Source organism: Indicator indicator, chromosome 10 (genome assembly GCF_027791375.1).
Source record: "Indicator indicator isolate 239-I01 chromosome 10, UM_Iind_1.1, whole genome shotgun sequence".
Classification (NCBI taxonomy): Eukaryota; Metazoa; Chordata; class Aves; order Piciformes; family Indicatoridae; genus Indicator; species Indicator indicator.
The window spans coordinates 20,870,716-20,886,553 of record NC_072019.1 but is presented as its reverse complement, the minus strand read 5'-3'; the positions used below and the strand labels follow the sequence as shown (position 1 = coordinate 20,886,553).

The following is a 15,838-nucleotide window of genomic DNA, read 5'->3' as shown; positions in this document are numbered from 1 at the left end:
GTTTCTGTGAAGGCGTAGGGCTTTTCAGACCCTCTCCAGGTCTATTGTCTTTCCACAGCTGCTGCTTGAGAATTTTAAGTACAGCCATACTGAGGTGTCCCATCCTGCACTGATGGGGGCAAAGAGGGACTCCTACACTGCAGGAGTGCTTGGTGAGAGCGAGGTGTAGTTACCTGACAAGGGCTCATCTGACAGGAAGCAAGGGCAGGCAGGCTCCTCGAGCCCCTTGGCAGATCTGAAGGACTTGGGAGAATGAGTGGGGTGCCAGAGGGGGTGCAGGGGGTTCATCCTTCCATCCTTCACTTTGGACAGAAGCATGAGGAGAGACTAGGTCAGTTCTTGCCTCCTTGCACTGAGGCATAGTTACTCCAGTGCTGGAGAGATGTCTCCCTGCCAAAGCCTTGGATTACGCAGGAGAGCTGCTCGAGTACAACTTATTATTGGGATGGGGGAGTTGGGGTTTGGGGATTTTTCTGGAGGTCATAATACTTCAGTTTCCATAACTGCAGCATAGCTTGGCTGTGCTGTGTGCCCAGGGCACTCCACCTGTGAGTGAGTGCTCTATCAGACTTCTCTTGGCCTGGCACAATAGTAAAGCTCAGCCAGGCTCTCTGCCCTTCTGGGATGCTCCTGCAGCCTCAGTGCTTTGGAGCAGATTCTCACCCTTTTGCATCTCCAGGCCATTGAACCCAGGTGGTTGAGGCTTAACTGGATCAACCTAAGGCTGCCTCTTTGGGAGGATGTGAGTTTACCTAAACTGCTTTACATTCCTAGGTTGGCTCCAGCCTCACACAAGGTTCAATGCAAACAGATACGGCTTTGCCTGGCATGGTTTTGCTCTGCTAAAACATCTCAGGTGTCTTAGCACAGGGTGTAATTCCCTCTCTAGCTTTCTCTAGGAGTTAGGAGAGAGCAGTCGCCTTACATCAACACCAGAGTAGCACCTCTGTGCCACATGGTCCAGAGCAATGGCTTGACCAGCCTTGCTTTGAAGTAGAGGGCAAGGCTGAGGTGGTTTGACAGCTCCTCTCTTTGGCTGTCATGTTGTTGCTGTTGTGTGCTGAAGCACCCAAGCAGCTTCCTTCAGGCTTTCCAACCCTCATCAACAAAGGATTTCCAGGGCAGTAACCTGCCTGCCCTCTTTGCAGTAGGGTTGGCTGGGACACAGTCAAAATGTTCAGCATCTCTTACAACACAAGGTCTCCAGGGCTGGAGTTTTTTTGGAAGACTAAGGCCAGGTCTATAATACCAAGATTTACTGTCCCTTTATCTTTCCCATAGAGGGGCTTGTTCTTTTAACTGGCTCAACATCAATACACCCAGTGTGTAGAAAGTGGCCCAATTTCTTTGTCTCCTGACATCCTGAACCCAGAAGCAGATGGACGTTAACCAGCTCTGATTAGTTGGGAGAATCAAGCATTAATTTTTTATACGCCATGACCACCGGAGTGATGGAAATCAATTATGGCTGCCCCTCCCCCTCCATATTAGTGTGGTGGCTCTGAGCCGAGATAGGGGAACCTGTTGGAATGAGAAACCCCTATTTCTTAGTTTGACCCCCTAGATAATTAGGGTTAAATTGATATGCTATCGCACTGGTGACACATTTTATCTGCCTCTGTTTGTACAAGAGGACACAATAGTGGAGGAAGGACCAATTTGTGCCCTGCTCTAGCTAACCAGACTAAGATAAAAGGTGTCACTAGTATGATAACGTTCTTTCCTCATGCTCCTTTATTGTTGCTCAATTTGCCTTTTTTTCCTTTTTTTTTTTTTTTTTTTTTTTAATCCTGTTATTTTTCTTTCAATCCCCTTGGTCATATTTTAACTCCATGCCATCGCATAATGACACCCTGCTAAATGTGTGTGGAGATAGGCAACTCTGGCTGACAGCCTTCCCTGATAACCGAATTCCAGCCCATCCATCACTAGGCTGCTCTCCTTAACTTAAGGAAAGTGATAACTAAAGCAAGGCCGTTTATCACCGCCGAGCTGTGCGCTTCTTAGTGCCTTACAGAGAGTCGACTTCAACAGGAGAAATCCAGCCATGTCACCTCACCTCCTATTTGCATCCTGTTCATCTCCAGGCCCCGTTTACCCTGCAGAATAGAGGAGTGAGGCTGGATGAAAATTGGAGCCTGGGGTGATGAAAACTCTCTGAAAATGGTGCAGAGCTGCCACTGCTGACCACAGTCCAAGGAGTGTTTGGACTTGCTTGGCTGGTGGAAAAGTACATGCCACCTGATGTCACTTGCTCCTCTGCCTAAAAGAGACCTACGTTGTGGGAACAGGTGGAGGTTGTGTGTTCCCATCTCAGCTGTTGGGGGGACAGCCTTTACCAGAGGCTGGAAAACCTCACGTCCGTTTTCAAGTTACTGTGTATCAAGTGCAGTCATACCTGAAGCCACAGTGTGCATTTGAGAGCCAGCTTCTTTCCCACAGAGTGAGACCTCCAGTGTTTGGGGAGGCAATGAAACCTTGTTCAAAGGCTGGAAGGGTCATACGGGGTTGAATGCAATGAAATGTGTCGTCATTTCTCTTCTCCCTTCTCTGAGGGAGGACCAAATCCCAAACTCTTTGCGCGATCAAAGCTGCCTCCAGTGAGCAGAGTTGCTTCTTCTGAGGGCAAGAAGCTGTTCTGAGCATAGGAGCATATTTACCAAATGAGCTGCTCAAATAAATGATGGCCCTAATAAATGGAGATACTTCCTTACAAGCCCCAGGAGAGCTATGGATGTGCCCTATTTACTTCAGCTTGGAGAAGATACTGGAGAGGTCCTTCCTGGTCACCAGGCTGGGGGAAGCCCAGTACGGGTAGTGAGCTTAAAGCTGGGGAAGAGACATTGCAGAGGTGTTTTCCTTCCTGTAGCTACCTGGGAACCTGGTTTCTGGGGAGTGAGAACTCCTTGTACCCTGTGCTGGGAGCACTGCATACCCAGACTAGACCAGACCCATGTGGCAATCCTTTGCTAAAGGCAAGTGCATTGAGTGGCTGTATCCCTGCTGGACTGGAGCCACCAGGTGGGCATCTTTCACCTTAGGGACTAGACTGATGCTTCGGTGAGGATACTGCTGACAGCCTGCCCAAGTTATAGCATGAGCCATATGTCTTCTGGTGCTTGAAAAACTTGGTGAAGTCTCTCTGGTGCTAATGTGAAATGAGAGCAAGACAAGCGTGGAGGGGGAGGGAAAATGTCCTTAGGTCACACAGCTTCACAGGCAGTTTCTGGGGTTGTTACTAGTTTGCAAAAATGCATCATTTATTTAGTTGACATATTTATTTGGAGCATTTATTTTCTCCAATTAAAGACCCACTGTCCGGCGCCCAGGGCATACTGCCATCAGTCTCAGGGTGGAAGCAGAACCAGACTGTCCAGTTTGCTGGGCCTTTTGGTCCCACGGGGGTGGAAATGCTCTAGATGTCATTCATTGTGCTGCGTGCTTAGCTGTCAATTCCTGTGGCTAACAAGAACAATGCTGTACTTGCTTCTTCCAGGCCCTATCCAAATGTTAGGTGAGTTGCTAATTATTCCTCTAACTGGAGCAAGGCTGAGACCTGTGTTAATGAAAACCTCTTGGACTGGGAGGAGACGTTCTGCGTTTAGTAGCATACCTTTTGCTAGCTGCTGTTGCCATCCCCTCTAGCTAAATGTGAGCAGTCTACGAGAGGCTGAGCTGATCACGAGTCTGTATTTAGACTGGTCATTTGATTCAGATGGTTCCTTTCCTTGTAATCTTTTTTTTTTTTTTTTTTTTTTTTTGGAGGGGGCACCAGTAGAAAAAACCTTTCCTGGGGAAAGTGCTTAGTGTGCTGGTTGGGGCTGGTAGGGCCTGTTCAGCTACAGGATGTCATGGGCGTATGTGCAATGGCTGTAAAATGCATGGACCAGGCTGCTGTTTATGTGATAGCTGTGCAATTGCAGGGAGTGACTCCAGGTGGTTTATTTCAGCATGATGGTGCTAGCAGCAGATGAGTTGTGCCCAGAGATGGGACTGTGCTGTCAAGTCACATTGCTTACCCTGCACATCGCCCTAGCCCTCTTGCTCGCAAGGTTGTTCTTTTGACAGGCTTCCTGTTTTCAAAGAGATTCCTTTGGACCTCCTCATTCAGATGTGCTTGTATGACTTAAATTGTTGCTCCTGCATGATGACATCTGGGCTCACAAAGTCAGTACACTAGTGAATCCCAGTGTGTGCTGTCTCTGTTGGCCGTATATTCCTGGGAGATGTCCCTGGATATGTTTGTCAACTTCCTTGAGTTTTTTCCGCATAGAAATGGAAGCAGCACCGAGACCAAACCACTCTGGTGCTGCACACCCTGTGTCTCACATTATCTATAAGTGTCTGTCCTGTATCTCCTTCAGCTCCTTATGTGGGAAATTGCTTGTAGATCTGGAGAGATGCTGCCCCGTTCACCAAAGTGTTTAGAGCTGGGCTGAGCACTCAGGTACTTCAGGGGGCGCTGATGATGCACCCCAGCTCAAGGTAGTATATGTAGCATATCCACATCTGACCACAGCTTGTTCCTGAATTTCAGCCTTGAGTCTGAAGCCTAGTCTGAATTATTCCATCTTTCCTCCATCAAGAGTGAGAGAACGCTTTGCCCTAAGACAGTGATCTATTTTAGGATATTTGAGCAGCTGATACTGTCACTTGCAGCTTTTCCTTCCTTCTCCACAACCTCCCCCAACAGCCCCCAAGTGCCTGAGAAAGTTGTGAGATTCTTCATGCCCCTGTTTGCAAAAGCTGATTTTAGGGGTTGTGGCTTTTAACATACACAAATGCCTCTAATTTAGTCATTTATTTAGTTGACATATTTATTTGGGATGTTCCTTTGCTTCAGTTAAAGATCCTGTGACCAGTGCCCCAGGCATGCTCAGCAGTATGTGAATGAACAAGATCTATCAATTACTCTTGATCAGATCAAACCAGCCAGGGAAAACTCGCATAACTGATCTCCCTGCACTGGCTCAGATGGAGCCTGCACAGCTTTGCAACTCGGCCTTCCCCATCCAAGGAGCATGTTGTAGTTCCCCTGCAAGCACACTGGGATTGGCATAGAGTGGGAGAAACAGCTTTCCAAATCCTTCTCTCCCTTAGGGCAATCCACCTCCTTTATTGGTGCCAGTTTGTTTTGTGAGCCCTGTTCCAGCAGCTTAGAGTACGAAGGGAGAGTTTAAATATGTGTGCTCACAGCTCTGGCCACTAGTGCTCAAACCCATAGTGAGACAGTGCAGCACCTTGCATCTGCAGAGTTGTAGCTGCTCTCTTCTTCTAAGCACCTGCTTGAAAACAGTCTCTGCTTTTTTTAGCCCCAAAAATGAATGCATTGGTGCCTCTCTCCCTCATGTGTATCTCTTTTGGTGTTTTAACCGTAAGGGCCAAATGAAAATACAGGAGGGCGTTGTCAGTGAATTGTCAATCCTTCTGTCTGCCCTGCAAGCCACTGCCTGAGCAGGATGTTTTTGCAGGAATTTGCAATGAGCTGACTTACCTAGGGATAGCCTGCATGCTGCAGTCACGTTTGTGTGTTAACCACTGTGGAGAAGAACTGCATGATGTGCTTGAACAGAGCTCCTGCTCAAAATGTTCAGTCTGAAAGCTGTCAGCAGCCTGGATGTGGCTGAATGTATGCAAGTCTTCAGCCAAGCAGTGCTCTCCTGAGATGTTTAGGGTTTATTTTTTTGCCGAGAGCGACGGTCTTTCTGATTTGCAGCAGCGTGTTACAGTAGACTTGAGGGTCTCTTCCATCTCAGAACGAAATGCACTTAAGAAAACAGAGTTTGTGTTGTCAGGACACTGATTGAATCAAACCTGCTCTCTCTTCTCTTTTACAGGTTACCAGGACAATGCCAGTACTTAGGGCTGCCGGTTGCTGATTACTTCAAACAGTGGATTAATCTGAAAAAGGTACTTTTGTGCAAACTGCCATAGTCCTCATCTTCCTTTCTCCCCCCTCCCCTTGTCCTTCTCCTTTCCTCTTTAAGAAGGTGTCTAATAACTACTGCTGTTTTGCATTGAAATGAGTTATTTTCTCAGAAGCTGAGCGAGTCCTCCAGCTCCCTATTGTATCACCTCTAATAGAGTCTTACTATACTTGATGGGATGTATTCTGCAGCTGGGGAGAGTCCCATTGTGGCAAGCACAGTGCAGTGTCTCCTCATAATAATGGGACATTGGGAGGCCTCTCTTCAGTGAAGGTTGTCTTGGCCCCACTGTTGCTGACTCTGTTTTGTTTCGCAGCTTTGTAAGGCTTCTAGGATCTCAAGTCCCTTCAGATCACATTCTGGTTGATAAATGTGTGGAAATATTCCCAAATAAAAATCAATATTTCTCTTTGTGCTGTGGGGAAGGGGAGCTGTCTCAACAGCACGTTCACCTAAGAAACCCGTGGTCACTGTGCAAAGCAAAATACCTTGGACTTTACTGTCTGGTGCCTTGTGTTGCTCCACTGCTTCTCTGGGTGGTTAAAGAGCAGCCTGCTGTGCATCCACAGGGTGTCCTGGCACAGCTGCTCCATCTGCACAGAAAAATGTGGTGATGCCGTAAGCCACAAATCAAAGTGGGAAGAAAAGAGAAGTGCAATTGGAAGCAGTAGCAGGGTGAGTGGGGAGGCTGAGGTCTGTGCCAAAGAGAAGCTGGGGTGGCTCTCCTTGTTAAATCTCTGGATGAGTTAGATTCCCTTCCCTCATCCAATGTAGTGTTTTATTTGAGTTTCTGCACATTTTCCCGATAATTAGGGGTCTCAGTAAGTGGAATTTGCTTGTAAACAGCTCATTGTACTTGTGGGCTTTTCTTTTGTTCTTTTATTTATTTATTGTTTTAAATGGAAGCATGAGTGACAGGCTGAGTAGCCGCAGAAGGACAATTTGCATGATCTGTTCCGTCAAATAGGGTAGAACATGGACTTAACAAGGGATGCTGGCAGCACATTCCTGGCTGAACTTGTCAAAGGGTCTTGTATTTCCCTGCTGTCAGAGCAAATCTTTTGGCTGATTGCTGGTCTTTGGTAAATGAAATCTGAAAGCACATTGGGGCATTCTGCAGTTCAGTGACCATTAATGATCGCCATTTGAAGTTCACTAAACTTCCGGTGAATGGATAGCAGCTATATAACCAGCAGGTTGATGGCTGCAGAATAATAATATTAAAAAAAAAAAAATCTCTGTGTTCCATGATGTTCACTTAAAAGTAGGTTGATCCAGCTGTATCCCTTCTCTGGGCCTCAGGATGACTTATGACTCTTTCCCATAGTTTGAGGCACCTGAATTTAGAATGTTAGGAGCTGGGATTCATCCCAATGTGGACATCCAGGCAAGTGGCCATTCTTCAAGATGGGCATTCGTGTATTTGGCTTCAACAGATATAGTGAATACTAAGGTGAGAGATGATGAGCATCCATGAAGTACCAAGCACAGGGCTAAAGGCAGGAGCAGGAAAGTAGTCCTCTGCAAGCGCTCTGGATGTGGTTGCAGGCTGAGTGTGTAGGCTGGGGCATGTGGGTTGGTGCCCCTCTGGGAAGTGATCCAGGTTGAAGAGGAGAGCAGGAACCTCTTCTGTCCTGTGGCTAAAGAGCTGCTTCCCCTAGGGCTTGCTTTTATCTCAGGGTGAGGATCTGTCCATGACATTCACTGACCCACTCTCTGGTCATGCTTGTGGGGGAACTGCCTCTGTGTTTTCATGAGAGAGGATTTCTAGCCTACATAAACAATTCTGGCCAAGAAGCAGGACCCAGCAGGACTGCAGTGTATTTTGAGTGAGCTCCCATTGTAAGAAAAATAAGGTTGGCAGGTATCTAGCCCCCCTGCTCTTCCCTGCATAGCTCAGGTGCCTCCCTTTTCTCCTCCCTTTGGCGTGTTCCAGACTTAGAAATGCCCCCTAGGCTGAGTCTGCCTCTGACCTGATCCATGAAGTGAAGGCACTGGGGGGGGTGGTGTGTGGGTGTGTGAAATTGCCAGTTTCTAGGTCGTGGATAATGCAGAGGCTTGGATGTTTCAGGTGTTGAGAAAACTGTTCATGTGAGTTTAAATGGCAAGCGTGACTGAGAGGAGTTTCCTGTAGGAATGCCCCACCTGGATCTGTTGTGCATCCTTTGGGTCTGTGCTTGTGAGCAGTGACACAAGCAGACCCTACTGAGTTAGGGAGCTGCTGCAAATACAAGGCAATGCGAAAGAGTGGGATTGCCTATGGAAAGCTGGGGAGGCAGGTGTGTTTGTGTACAACAAAACAAAAATATGTTTCAGAGTCCCTCTGCCTGTGCACACATGGCTTCAGCTCCCCTTTGTAGCTGTTTTATATCATCTGGAGGAAGAGTCCTTGTCTGTGCTGCCTCTGCCAAAGAATGGGATGTTCCAGAGGACTCCCTGAGATGGTGAGAAAGGATTTCCCAGAGTTTATTCTCCAATAAACTCCTTACCTTGTCACTTCTGTGCTGCAGGAGCACCCTGTACCTCCAGGTCTCTTTCAAGTACCCAAGACAAGTATCCAGGACTTGACTTTAAGGCAAGCTGAAGATGAAAATCAGGCCCTGCTAGCTGCCATGCTTGTGTTGCCTCAGGAAATCTTTTTGGATTGATCTGGCCATGCAGGTGGTGGGGAGCTCCACTGCTGCAACTGTGGCCACATTGTGTTGGGATCTGTGAAAAAGCCTTCTGTGGAGGACAATAGGAGAAAATCTGCCTGTACACTTGACTGCATTTGCTGAAGTTTTACCTTGCCCTGTGCCCCTCCGGCCTGCTAATGCATCCCTTCCGTCAAGCCTGATCGGTGTTTGCTGACATTTTTAATGTCACTGAGCGATCTTGTATCTCTGGTGAACTGTCAGTGGAGAGCTGACTCGGGGCAGAGAGTTCATCATATTCTTCTCTTCGATTAGCTCAGCCTTGTGGGAGGGCAGCAGAAAGCAGAGGAGGCTTTCTTTGAACGTTGCAACATTTCAGATATCCCCCTAAACCATCTCAACAGAGAGCCAACGTCCCGTCTGCCAGTTCTCCATGTGCGCCTGTCATGTCGATCCACAGAGGCCCTGTGGGTTAGGACTGAGATGAAGGACCTGAGCTACATCGTTGGAGCTGGATGCTCAGGATGTCAGTAGCAGAGGGTGCTCCATGTCAGGAGCAAGGGGCACCAGTGGAGAAATACACGCAGAAGCAGAAGGCTGTTGGTCAAGATTTATGTGAAAAGGAAAGCTGCTGCAGCTAACAAGCTACAATCAAGCTGCTGCCCCAAGAGTATCCTCAGGTAGCCCCAATAAATTCATTAGTGCTTGTTGTAACACAAGGATCAGCTCTTATTCGTGCTCCTTTTGATCTGTTGAGAGCCTCTGTGGTTTATCGTTCCAGGTCTCACTTGAGTTAGCGGCATGATTGGTCCCATGATGGATCCTCACCCTGCAGGGATGGAGCCAGCACTGTATTAGGCTGAGGATGCAGTGCCTGCAATCACGGGGTGGCTGGGAGCCTGGAAATGGGAAACCCAGTGAGCTGCAGAAGTGCCAGCACTGCTGGGTTTGGGAGTACATCACAGAGAAGAGAGTGATTTGTTGGAAGGAGGAAGTGCAAGAAGGGCAGTGAAGCCAGATTTTTCTACAGTTAGCTTGTGCAAGAAGAGATTAGAAGATGATGGTGTCTAAATGGCCACACCAGAGGTCAAACCTAGATGTTCTCCATCCCAGAGGCCATCAGCATTTGCTTGCAGATGTAACAAGGAGAGCATGGTTTGAGTCAGCTTTCACTGGTTCCCAGTGATTGTCTCTTCAGGGACTGGGAGCTGCAGCTGCCTGTGGACCACTATGTCTAGCACCCACTGTTTTTACCATGCCTGTCTACCACAAACTTGTATGCTCTTTTCTGAATCCACTCATGCTTCATCCTGCAGCAAGGAGTTTTGCTATTTGGTTATGCATTAATTATATTCTGTTTATTCATATGTTGTGTGAACTTGCAGGTCCTTTTGCAGGGTTTGGGGGGGGGCCTTGTTTGTTTGTTTGTTTTCCCCGAAACCTACTGTCAGATCATTTGCTTGGGCCTAGGTCTTGCATTGTATGAAAAAGCAAATTCCAGTTCTTCTCCCTTTCATAATTCTTGACTTGAGACCTCTGCCATACTCTTTGTCTCTCTTCCAGTGCAACATAGCTTGTCAGAGGGCTGGCACTAAGGCAGTTGTGGGCTATGTGACTCTAGAACTGGGCTGTGGAAGCTACTTTTAACACTTTATACAGTATTCTGGTGTTCTAGATTATTCTCTGGATGCTAGACAGCTAAAAGATAGGAGTGTTTTGTGTAACAATTAAGAACTCCATTTATTCATTGTTTTTCAAACACTATTTTTTTTTAAAGGGCAATCTTCATGCCCATCACAGAGTTGCCTCTTTCTCAGGACAGCTGTCCTGGCACACTTGATATTTGTTCACGGAGGGCAGCATGTCTTTAGATGTAATAATAGTAGTTGCTTTAGAAGTGACAGAAAACTGATCCAAGTTTGACATCCTGCCAAAGTCCAGGAGTGTTTCCATGAAAGGCAAGGGTTGAATCTTGTGTGAGTGAATGCAGCTTTCCTTCTCTGGGCATCACAAAACAGAGTTGATGGTGCCTTGGGGAGCACAGCGTCACCATGCTCAGGTGCCATGTCTGTGTGCAGAGCTGGCCTTTTCTAGGCCCAGGCTTTATTGATCTGTAGATACTTGTAGTTGAGAGCAAACTGTTAATACACATGCACAAATGTTTTAAGGTCACCTGCTCACATTGTGAAATCTGTCAGAGGAAGCATGTAATAGGATGTTTTTGTTAATATTTGGCAACTAGAAATAAACACATCCTAAACAAACAAAGATTTGCTAACAGCTTTTTGTCTCTCTTCTGAATTAACAATTCCTTCTGCTTTCAGGGTGGGAGGAGGAGCTCTGAGTGCTTCTCAGGCATTTCCTGCTGTTCTGTCTTGAGTGCTTTGGACAAAGAACTTTGAGTGCAGCTGAGAAGTGGTTTAGTTTTTTGGCCCACATATCTGGAAGTTGCTTTCAGGAGGTCTAATTTCTTGAGGACTTACTGTGATTGTTATAAATTGCCTATTTATTGGGTTACTGCCTATAGGGAATATAAACTGCCCTGTAAGGTTAGAAACTGTGGAGCAGAGTGCTTCACAGCCAAAGTGTCAAGCATCTGAGTAGATGTTAAACACTTAACTGCAAAGAGCTGTTCATATGCCCACAGTGCTTCGTGCCTTACTAGTTTGCAGCACGGATTAGTGCTCTGAGACCCTGTCACACCTTCCTTCAGTGGGAGCTGTACTTTCCTGGGCTCCTCACCCCTGACTGCAGAGCTCTTAACTTTCGAAAGCCTCTCTCAGAAGACAGGAATAGGAGAGATTGCAAAAGGAAACAAAAGAAGTGCAGGTCTAGGGTTAAGGGGAGTAAGAATGTCTTTCTTCATAGAAATTAGGAAAGAAAAGAGTCTATGCAATGGCATAGGTTCATAGTTGGAAGAAAATGTAAGAATTGCTTCCCACAGCAAAATGACCATGTTTAATAAATATTTTGGTCTGTGTTTACAGAAAGGCAGAGGATGCCATATTGATGAGCAAGAGCTTTACTGGTACAAGACAATTTTCTGATAGATAAGTGGTAGCTTTCAATTGGCTCTTTGCATAGATGGTTTACAGGAGTTTTAAAGGGCTGGCTGAGAAGCCCCAGACCATTAATAAGTCTTCGAAACATGGGAGAAGTTGTAGAGGACTGGAAGAAAGCTAATGTGGTACCAGTAATTTAGAAGGGCAAATGGGATGACCGATGAAGTAATTATAGCCCTATCAGCTTGACATTAATTCTGGGCAATGTAATGAAAAGCCAGATATCATAGTTGATTAATAAAGAATGAAAAGAGGGTAATGTAATGCCAATCAATGTGGATTTATGGAAACTAGGTCTTTTTCAAACTAACTTGATATTTTTTTTATGAGACTGCATGTTTGGTTGATAAAGGTAACCATGTCAATGTAATATACTTCTGGAAGGCATTTGACTTGGTACCTTATGACATTTTGATTAAGAAACAAGAGTGATACAAAATCAACATGGCACACATTACATTGATTAAGAATGAGCAAACTGACAGCTCCTCGCATTTAATTGTAAATGGGTAATCATCATGGAGTGCATGGCTTCCTGGTGGAGTCCCACAGGGATCTATTTCTCAGACCTCTTGTATTTAACACTTTTATCAATGCCCTGAAAGAAAACATAAAAATCATTTTTGATAAAGTGTGCAGATACTGCATCCAGGAGGTGGCTGCTATTGGATTGATAAACAGGAGGTGGTGAGTAGGAGCAGAGAGGCTGGATCATTTCTTTCTTTCTTTGGGATTGATTTGACTGGTATGGGATTCTGCATCCCATCTCGGCATCAGAAAGGATTCTGAAAACGTGAAGACTGGATGAGGAGTGCAAGACCCACAAGAACACTTGCTGCAAAGAATCTTGGAGCCATTTAGGATACCAGAGAGAAGGGTAAGGGAGACTTGGCTGTAGTCCTTAAGTATCTAAAGGGCGAGGCGGAATGTGGTGAGAGGCTCCTCCAGTCTAGCAGACTAAAGTATAAGCAGTTCCAGTGCCTGGAAGACAAAGAGAGGTAATTCGGGTACAGATTTCTACAGTGAGGGTAATTAACTGTTGGAACAACTTACCGAGGGCTGTGATGGGTTCTCCAGCTCAGAAGGGAAGGTTTTTTCCTAAAAGGATCAGTTCTGATTCAAATAGGAGTTAATGTGGGACAGCTCATAGCCTGTGCAGGTCAGGCCAGCCAATCGCAGCGCTTTCTCCTGCCATTAGAGTCTTCAGCTGTCCAGGTCGGCATAGCTCTGGCTGCTCCGTTTCCTTGCGGTGAGAGCACCTTTGAAGGCTTCTGCCTTGGGGAGGTGCAGGTGGCACAGATGCTGTGAGACTGAGGATGGGAGGGGATGGCATCCTAGGGAGCGTGGTGTTGCCAGTGCAGGCAGGGGAGCCCTCCTGCTCCACAGGCTGCAGCACAGCAGCCGCCCACGACTTCTCCTTTAAATCTGTTGTGCGGCTGTCTGAACTCTGAAATTTCTTTCACTCTCTTCCTTGCCTTGTTAACATGTGTTGCCTTTGGGGTAATCAGGGAAAAAATATTATGTCCTTTTACAATTACCGGGTTTTGGAATATTAAAATGTCTCTCTGCATCGGCAGTGTTATTTTGATTGGTATTCTAACCTTTGACTAGCCCATAAAGCGAGCCGCTCTTCAAGCCAATATTGCAGGACTGAAATTTAATTCCGAAATGATTCCAGATAATAGGGAGACAGATAATATATGCATGAAGGATATTATGTTTGGACTAAATGCAGCAGGGCCAGGGCTTGGGAGTTGAATAATAGCCCAGAGTGAGTTATAATCTGTGGGACAGAAATACCTTACTGTCAGGGCCAGGAGAGGAAATCTTAAATCAAAGGGAGGGAGACGAAGGTAGTCATCTCAAAGGGAAAGGGCATCCAGGAAAGGCCTTAAAGGAGCAGTCCTCTCTGTCCTGCTGCAGAGGGCTGTCCTCCCTTTCTTATTTAACAAGGAGTGCTGAATGAAAACACATCTCCAAGGAAAAACCAACACGCAGGAAGTAGTAGTGCTGAGAAGAGATAGTGAGAATCTGCAAGGTCTTGGCAATCTTTTCACTTTCCTCCTCCTGGACTCAGTAGAAGGAGGTACACGATGGGTGGATGCTTCAGACTTCTCTGTAGCTTCCCTGGAGGCTATAACAAGATGGATCTTGGGGTTCTTGACGTGGTGGATTTGCAATGCATGCTAAGGTAGAATGCTCATGTGGCACAGAGTAACCATCAGGTTTTGTATCACATTTCACATAAAGCGAAGGAATTGGAGGCCTAACATGGGGGCTACATAGACAGTAGTTGCTCAGAGTTCTGCCTACCACCTCCTTATCCCCTGGAATTACTGGCAGGCAGGGTTGTCTCCCTCCCCTCAGAGATGCTGGCCAGACTGGTGCTTGGAGATGCAGAGTAGGAGTATCCTACATGTTGGTGAGGTACAAGTTTGGTGTCTTTTAAATACTGGAGGCTTTAAGAAGCAACAGCCCTCCCTAGGGGTGGAAGGAAAGGAAACTTGGGTGAGTTGCAATCAGCTCTTCTGCGTCTTCTGAACGTGGGGGAGGCGTCAGAAGGGTACTTTTTGCTCTGCAATAGCTCAACCCTGTAATTTTGACCTGCTGGGCAAGGGGTTGAGAGATATTCTGTAGCTAAGACTCCACAGAGCACTGAGGAATACCATGCTGGCAGCTGTTCTGGAAGGAGGGGAGCTGTCCTGGAAGCAGAGATGGAGAATTATCTGTGCTGCTGGGGTGATGTGACCCCAAGTCAGTATAACAGGCTTTGGCTCAGTGGCACAAGCCTGTGTTTTCAAAGTAATGATCCCAGCCTCACATATCATATCCTTATCTTAGTCTCAGAAGCTGGTCTTCCTACAGTTGAGAGGGGCTCCAGATGCAGCCTGGAGGCTTTACTGTTTTTGGATGTCTTGAGTGTTAACATACATGGCCATCTCAGGAGGGCAGGAAAAAGCAGTGTCTGTCTTTGCCCAAATCAGATGGTTTAGTGTGTTCCCTCTCCTCTGGCTTTTGTTGGTGTTCTCTTATTTTATTGCATCTTTAAAAGCACAGGAGCAATTTTCTGTGGAACATGTGTCTGTGCAAACTGTTCTGGGAGCAGACAGGCAAGATGTAATCCTCAGAGGGTTAATGTAAGTTCTTGGTCTTGGTTCACCAGAAAGTAGCTAAGTTTCCAGGCGTGCAAAATAGTGAATTAGTTTAATAATTCCTTCTGGCCATAAAATGCACAGGTATATGGAGAGAGCACCCTTCTTGCTGCCAAATTCATGCCAAGCAGAAGGTTGTGTGCAGGGCACAGGCAGCCACTTCCTCTCTCACTGCTGTTTAGAGTCTGCCAAGTGGGTAAAGACAATCTCCAACAAGGTCCTCTTAAATGGACACCATTTAGAGATACTCTAGTCCAAAGGGGACATGTCAGTATGTTGGTCCTATTAATAAACTTTTCCTTCTCTCCCACAGCTATTCTGCCTGTGCTTCTAGCATGTGCTCATCTCAGCATCAGGGCTTCTCCTGCACTCTCCTTTGCTCATACATGTTAAAGTTGTGCTAGGCACATGTCAAAATCTCACCTCTTCTCCTAGCAGGTGTTTTGGAGGCTAGTTTTAGTCTTTGGAAAAAAACAGTTTAGCATACTGCATTTGGGGAGGACCTGGCACAGGTGGAGGAAGAAGAGAACAGAAGAATGAGAAAACTGGAAGACATGACCTCCAGGGAAAGACTGAGGGATCTAGGATGTTTGGCATAGAGAACACTAAGTAGAAATCCTTTTTGTAGAAATGAAAGTGCTCAGAGAAAGGAAAAAAATGTGTTCTGGGTGGCTATGCTGTACAGCTCTTGGTCATGTTCTTACTTGCTCTGAGGAGGTCAGTAAACAGTCTCTGTGGATGAGGACAGGGATGTGGGATGTTTGGAAGAATATAGTGGGGGTGATGAGGATGGAGATGGTCCTGCCTTGGAGCAGACACTGAGGGTCATCACTTCCCTCTTGCTATCCAGTTTGCTGTGACACTTTCTGCTCCCTTGCACTAGGACACAGGCCTTCAGCTTTCATTGGGACATATCACTGAAACTCAGACCACCTGAGTGGGGAAGGAAGGACTGTTTGTCTTGGGTGCCTCATATTGTCTCCTCTCCTGATGACATGTGCCCTTATCAGGATGTTTGTACTGGGAAAATCCCAAGGCAGCCTTTGTTATTTGGCAGTGCATTT

General features: G+C 46.5%; 1 protein-coding gene across 1 annotated transcript in view; it reads left to right on the top strand.

Annotated features, from left to right (window-relative positions):
• ERI3 (ERI1 exoribonuclease family member 3) overlaps positions 1-15,838 on the top strand; it is a 136,522-nt gene that overhangs the window by 51,383 nt on the left and 69,301 nt on the right. Inside the window, exon 6 of the mRNA XM_054384283.1 lies at positions 5,838-5,910. Within this exon, the coding sequence (XP_054240258.1) occupies positions 5,838-5,910 (73 nt within the window). The remainder of the gene's footprint in view (positions 1-5,837; positions 5,911-15,838) is intronic.